Source organism: Thermobia domestica, chromosome 9 (assembly GCF_964235325.1).
Source record: "Thermobia domestica chromosome 9, izTheDome1.hap1.1, whole genome shotgun sequence".
NCBI classification, from domain to species: Eukaryota; Metazoa; Arthropoda; class Insecta; order Zygentoma; family Lepismatidae; genus Thermobia; species Thermobia domestica.
In genome coordinates this window covers 255,615,430-255,622,820 of record NC_137462.1, presented here as the reverse complement: position 1 = coordinate 255,622,820, position 7,391 = coordinate 255,615,430, and the positions used below count along the sequence as shown (strand labels likewise).

The following is a 7,391-nucleotide window of genomic DNA, read 5'->3' as shown; positions in this document are numbered from 1 at the left end:
AAATTGTAAGTTTTATATCCTGCATTAAATTTTAAAAAACATTTGAACAATTAGATTGGTTATTCCTACAATTATTCAAGACAATAACCTTATCGATTCTAAAGAAAATCACCACAGTTTTAAGTTAAATTTACGATAGTTAAACATGTTACGTACTGTAGTTATTTAAATGACAAAGCGACGTGACTATCTGCTTTAACCGAATTTTACAAACTTGCTTTAGTTTGATCAAAGGGTCTGGACTGCCCTTCCGAGAGTACTCCAATTAGGCACAATTCTCCTATTAAAATTAACATACCCAGCTAATTTTAGTGTATTTAACTCACGTATTAAACGGATATTCACTACTAAATTTTTATTCCTATTCTTTGTTGTTTTAAACCCGACTAATGTAGTAAGTACATTGAATCACAGTTTTTATTTAAAAAGTTATTACTTCCAATCACGAATTATTTAACCTACGAAACTAACCCATTTGATTTAAACATATTAAGGAAAAAACAACCTCCCATTTACTCTCAAAATTAACATTATAGGGTCCGTAATTTAAACTTTTTAACTCGTAAAGTCATATCCATTTAAACTTCTTAGCAAACAATTCACACCAGAGGCACAAAATCCAGCCGAGAACACCTTCACTGCTACGTTTATCCAAGCGTAATGACTCAGCCGTCGCTCGCTCGCTTGAACGAAGCCTGGTAGAGCGGGAACACTCCGTCCACCCACCAAGGCCAGATCAGCGCAACCCACAACCAAGTCATCACGCATACACCTCATTGACTCCAGAGCAATTGTTTACAACACAACTTACTTCGAAGAAACAACTCAGCGAAAGAAGCTATTTTCACAATCTTAAAAAGTAAAAAAGAATAACATTTTTGAAATTTTCATTTAAAGGAGCATTACAATGTAACTTGAAAGTCCTTAGATTTTTCATTATTTTCCATTTCGGTTTCTTTTTATTATTTTAAGTCCATAAATTGTTGGATTTCGTTTTCTTTTTCCTTTCCTTTTTAAACTTGCAACGTGCACACGGTAAAAGTGCCATTTGAAAAGAATGATTTTATCTTTGTGCGGCAACACTGGTAGTCTGGTAGGATTGCAGTGGATGTCAAACTACTTTTGCTTTTTGATATTTGCCTGTTATAAAATTTCAGCTTTTTCTGTCAATGAGTTTAGAATTTACAATTAGAAGTAACTTCAAGTGGTTCATCCTATAATAGTAAACATGTATTAAGTACTTATTTTTAAGTAAGTTACGCATTTGTGTATCTAAATTTTCTTCAATCTATATACGAATATGAAGTAAGTCAAAAGTCAACAGCAATGGTTTCCACTTTAAAATACATGAGAAGTAATTTTGGTCAGGATTTTGAAAAAAAAATTTACGGTGCTGGAAAAAAGAGTTGTAACACTTCTATTTAGAGGTGTTACTTTAGTAAAGAGACGTGAACTTTTGCAGGATTGGTGCCTTTTCCTCTAGATGGGAGGGGAAAGGAAAGGAAATTATCTTTTCCGCCACCATTAGCTCCCCTCTGCATTATGAGCTGGCAGCAGTGATTCGATGACAGTTGCAAGTTGTTTGTGCAAGTGTTATAATGGTGTATTCTATTTTAGTATATATATACTAAATATTATACATATATATTAACGAAACAACTGTAATGAAATGTAAGTAGAAAGTTTTAATGAATAAAATACATAAACTATTTAGTTAAAATAGCTACTTATGCCGAATAAGAGTGTGGTAGCTGTTTAATACGAGTTTTTTGTACTTTTCATTGCGTAGTGCTTCTATAGTTCGGAATTACTAGAGCAATTGTAACTAAAACCTAGCTGAACATGCGTTTCTAATAGGCAGCTGTACAGAAGAGGAAGAAGAAATACAGAAGACCGTTGTCTATTGTAGGCTACACGCAATTCAATTTTGCGCAAACTTTAAATCCAATATCATCTTCTTCTGAGCATACCGAGAGAAGTGCACCTACGACAACGCATGGCAGTGAGAGCAGTGAAGTGATTGATTCTAAGTGTTGTAATTGGCATAAAATAGCTGTTACATTCGGTAAAACTGTAAGTATATCTGAAGGGCACAAACTAATCCGTATGTATCAGACGAAAATGACGATACTGTTCGTTGTGTTTCTGCTAGTTGTTTAAAGTTTGAAGTCGGTTTTAAATCTGAAAGTGCGAAATTTCAACAGAAGATAGCAGAATGAGAATATATTGCAATATAAAAATAGAGGCTATAAATAAATTATGACTGTGCTGAGATCACATCAATGCCATGCCGCTTTGCCGAAGGATGGACGAACGCTTGTAAAAACACCACAAATAATTGAAATACAGAACATGCCTCCTGTAAAATTTTGTTATTTTGGATTGTTAAATAGCATTCAAGACACTTTAGGTCATATCAAAAGTACACCATCTACATTGAAACTTTTAATACATGTGGATGGATTGCCCATTTCAAGGAGCTCTACAAGTCAAGTTTGGCCAATTAGTGCTATTGCTCTGGGTGATGAGGAAGAACAATTTGGTCCTTTTCTTGTAGCTATTTATCATGGAAATGAAAAACCGATTTCTGTTGAACAATACTTAAGGCAACTCGTAGATGAGATTAATGCTCTCATGAGGGACGGAGTTCATTTCCAAAATCAACACATTAACATGAAACTGCATGGAAGATTTGTGATACTCCTGCAAGATCATTTGTAACAAACACTAAGGGACATACAGGCTAATATGGTTGCAATAAATGCGTTCAAGAAGAGGAATATATAGACAGACGTATCTGTTAAACTGCACGAGGAGAACAGATGCCAGTTTCAGCGAACAATATCAAGTTGAGCATCACTTCGGGAGATCTCCATTGGAAGAAATTGTAAATTTTGGAATTGTGAGCCCTATCTCACTGGATTACATGCACCTCATTCGTATTGTATTGTATTTATTTCTTTTGTATGAAATTACAAGTACGAGGAATGTCCTCAAGTAAATGTAACATGCGTCATATTTACAAAAAAATTACATGAGTAAAATAACGTAATATTACCTTGTCATGATATTTACGTATTCTTCAATCTTATAACAAGAATTTTCTAATACAAATAATTTTATCTTTTGTCTGAACCTTTTCATATTTTCTTCATACTTTATATCAATAAGCAACATGTCGTACAACTCAACACTACCATAACTTACATTTTTTATACATTGCTGACCGGTGATTACACAAATGAAAATCATTCTTATTTCGCGTATTATGATTATGTACATCCTTATTTGTTACGAATGCCGATGAGTGTTCTTTCAAATACAAAAGAAGACGATACAAATATAAACTATCTAGAGGAAGTATATTGACCTGATTAAACAAATGTCTACAAGAAAAATTCGGCTTCTTATCACAAAGTATTCTTATAGCTTTCTTCTGAATTTTGAAAACATTAAATCTCTGACTTGAAGTTCCCAGAACATGATACCATATGGCAAGATAGATTTAAAACACGAATGGTAAAAGGTTTTAGCTAATTTTAAATTTACCTTCCTTCTAATAATCCTTAGTGCACAACATATTCTATTTAATTTATTAATAACTCACTCTATATGAAATTCCCATGTCACATTATGATTTGTAGTAAGACCTAAAAACGAACAGAGTGTTGTAAACTTAATTTTATTTTGGTTCACATATATGTTAGGGTATATTGGTTACTACACTTGTTATAAAAACTTATAGCAATGGGTTTTTCAACATTAACAAAAAGATTATTGTTCTTCATCCAAAGAGATACTTCATTTTGTGTTTGCCTAGCATTCTGTTCCGATAATTTTTCATTTTTTCCACTCACTAGCAAAGTGGTATCGTCAGCGAAAAGGGTAACATCTGCTGAAGATATGCTTTTTTCAAAATCTTTAATATATAAAAGGAAGAGCAATGGCTCTAGAATATATCCTTGTGGAATTCCGTGTTTTCTATATAATTCATCTGATAAATACCTTTCTACAATGTTATTGTTCTTATGCATTATTTCTACGACCTGCCTACGATTTTTTAAATACGAACTAAACCAGTCGCTTGCTTTACCACGTATTTCACAGTTCTCCAGTTTGTTCAAAAGTAAACTGTGTTGTACTGTATCGAAAGCTTTAGACAAACCAAGAAAGAAACCTATACAGATTTCTTTCTTATCTATGATATTTCTTACTTTCTGAATGAAATTGAATATTGCCGTGTTTGCAGATCGACCTTTAAGGAAGCCATGTTTTTTTGTTAAGATAACATTTTCTTTCAATAAAAAATTTAACTACCCTGTTATACATAATTTTTTTTTGAACTTTTCCAACGACAGGTAAGAGAGATATTGGTCTGTAGTTATTTATGTTTTGCTTTTCACCTTTTTTAAACAATGGCTTAACTTTTGCAGTTTTTAACTTTTCTGGATACTCGCCATTTGTAAGTGATATATTTGCTAAATGACAAAGTGGCTTTGTCACCTGATTGAATCATCTTTTCAATAAATTATCTGAGACTTCATCAATTCCAGCTGTATTTTTGTTTTTGAGAGATTTTATTATATTTGTAATTCATCTTCTGATACTGGCTGTAGAAAGATTGTTTTTTCACATTTATTTGAACTTTGTTTAAAATTATTTACAGTAACTACTTTGCAGCAATTTTGTTTACATTTATTTACTTTATCATCATCCATAAATTTTGCGACAACGTTTATAGAAATTATTAAATATTTCTGCTTTTCCCCTTGGGTTTGTTACACTGTTCTATTCATGTATTATTGTATCCACATATGGTGTCTCATTGCCACTATTTAGTTCTTCATTTATAAAGTTCCACATGGTTTTAGTTTTATTCGATGAATAAGCAAGTTTAAGTTGATAGTAGTTCTTTTTAGTCGTTCTAATTAGTTCCTTGTACCTTTTTTTATATTGTAGGACTTTGCACAACCTGTTTTAAAAACCTTACTAAGTTTATGTAAATTTATGTTTGTAGCACTTGCTTTTAATAATTGAGGAGTAACCCATTGTCCCTTCTTCTGGGATTTTAACACGAGTTTCATTTTAGGAAGAGCTATATCAAAATAGTAAGGAAAATGTTTTACTAATTCATTATATATATATCATTTGCGTTGTTTAATGAATGCCATGTTTCATGACTAAATAAATAATTGAAATAATTGATATTCTGATTAATGAATACCCTTGTAACTTTGAAAGTTCTTAGACTATATTTCTTACACTTTTGAGTTACAGAGAAGCGTTTATCACATATTTCAGCAATCTGAGCTTCATGATCAGAAAATTCGGTATTAATCACCTGCGCTCTTGAGCTCAAGTAGTCAGAGTTTAGAATTATCTGATCTAGTGCTGATATACTGGTTGCAGTTATCCTAGTAGGTTTATTTATTAAATGTTTTAAATTAAACGTATCCAATAATGTTTTTATCTTTATCGATCTATATTTAGTCTCCTACTACTACTGGGCTGTATTTAGTACAACTATAATGTGAGAGTATTACTTCTAAGTTACGCACAAAAATTTCAACTTCACTATCCGGTGTCCTATATATACAGATTATTACAACTTTTTCCACTAGGAGCTCCAAAATACAACATTCAAAATTTTTTCATCGTTTATATGTTTAAACTTAGTGTATTCTTTAAATTTTAAACCGTGTTTTACAAAAATGCTTGAACCACCCCATGTTTTCTTTTCTCGACAGAAACTACTTGCTAGCTTGAAATTTGGTAAATTTATAGTTGCTATATTGTTTTGTGCACACCAGTGATCGGTTATACAAATAATATCTACATCTTTCAGAATTTCCGTCAACACAATTTCCATCGTTAATTGTTTCCCAATGGAAAACCCTTGTACATTTTAATGAAAGATACGTAAGCCTACTCGCTGTGTTAAATTTACCCTTGAACTAAAAAAGAAGTTCCCTCATCCACATTCTTCTTATTTTGAGATACCTCCCAAGGTATTGGCAACGCTGCTTGAGACCTGAAGACTATCCGGAAATTGTTGAACTTGTGGATGCGTGGTGAAGTATTCGTTCGTTTAGAAACCAGGAAAATAAGAGACATGACTACTATCATGTTAAATCTTCGCAAGTTTGTACCAAATGAATTTGCGAGGAAACCTTGAAGTTTGTATTAAAAAGATAGATGGAAAGCTACAGAATTCCGTCAGATTCTGCTGTCCTTTGGTATTCAGAGATAAACTCTCTTGCGAAAAATATGTGCACTTCCTTGTTCTTCAAGTAGCAATATCGATTTTAATATTTCATAAACACTTTGAAACGTTAGGTAGATATGCAGATTCACTTCTTCATTACTTCACAGACATATTCAGGGTAATATATGGCCGCAAATATGTGTCTTTCAATGTTCGGTCGGTCAGTGGAAAACCCATCACTGTAACTAACTTCACATTTTCTCATACTCACAACTGTGTGGTAGCAATTGGAAAAGAGGTCTTCCACAAGGATGATTTCTACATCGTACCATACAGATCTTCACTTATTGACAGTTTGTTATGTGACAGTTTGTCAACCTTAAGAAGTTAGCCTGTTTCGCAGATATTAAAAAAAATTACATCATGCTGTCATATAAGTCCACGTTTGTAGTGGTTCCACTGGTACATTTAGAATAAATGAAGCCAATGAAGGCCTTCATTCTTACCCACATTCAGTAATGGCTTGCGTAGACGCAGTGCAAAATTTGCGTTTTAGTTTGCAATAATAGCATATATACCGCGAATTTCAGTTCAAATACAAACTTTCTAGATCCCGGGATATAACGAATTTTTAGTTGAAATTTACCGTTAATTAAAACACACTTTTTCTCAGGGTCGACGTAAATTGTTACGGAATCATGGTTATAATCGACGATAATCAACATAGCATTTAAGCTTACTACATTTTTGTGTGTCATATTGCAATCAACAAATGTTGCGAATACCATTATGGAATGATGCCTTAAGTGTGTAGGCTCTTACAGAATAATGTGCAGTGAAGAAAGTGAAACAAAAGATTATAATATTTGATAAAATGTGCACGTAAAATGAAATATATCTAATTGAAGAAAATGTTTCTTCAATTCTCTAGTTTTTTACTTGTTTCAATTTCAACAAACAGTTTGTGATTTAATTAAGCTTGCAGTATTTACATTACTTTTTCAGCTGGCAACTGTGATGTAGTGACAGAAGTGATTTGTATGCGGATTCTACAACGTGGTTTATATAAAAATTTCATCTTAAAATGCAAGTTCGTTGTGATGTTTTGTGTTTTGTGTCATATTAGAAAAGTAAATATTGTGGCATAAAATTTTAATTATAGAGTGAATGCAGCATTCAGTGTAGT

The 7,391-nt window shown here is 32.4% G+C and overlaps 1 protein-coding gene across 1 annotated transcript; it reads left to right on the top strand.

Moving 5' to 3' along the window:
• The first annotated feature begins 2,259 nt into the window (after positions 1 to 2,259).
• On the top strand, positions 2,260 to 2,721 carry LOC145661194 (uncharacterized). Its single transcript, XM_081726644.1, has one exon. It carries the CDS (start codon positions 2,260 to 2,262, stop codon positions 2,719 to 2,721), a length of 462 nt encoding a protein of 153 aa, XP_081582770.1.
• The last annotated feature ends 4,670 nt before the right edge of the window (positions 2,722 to 7,391 follow it).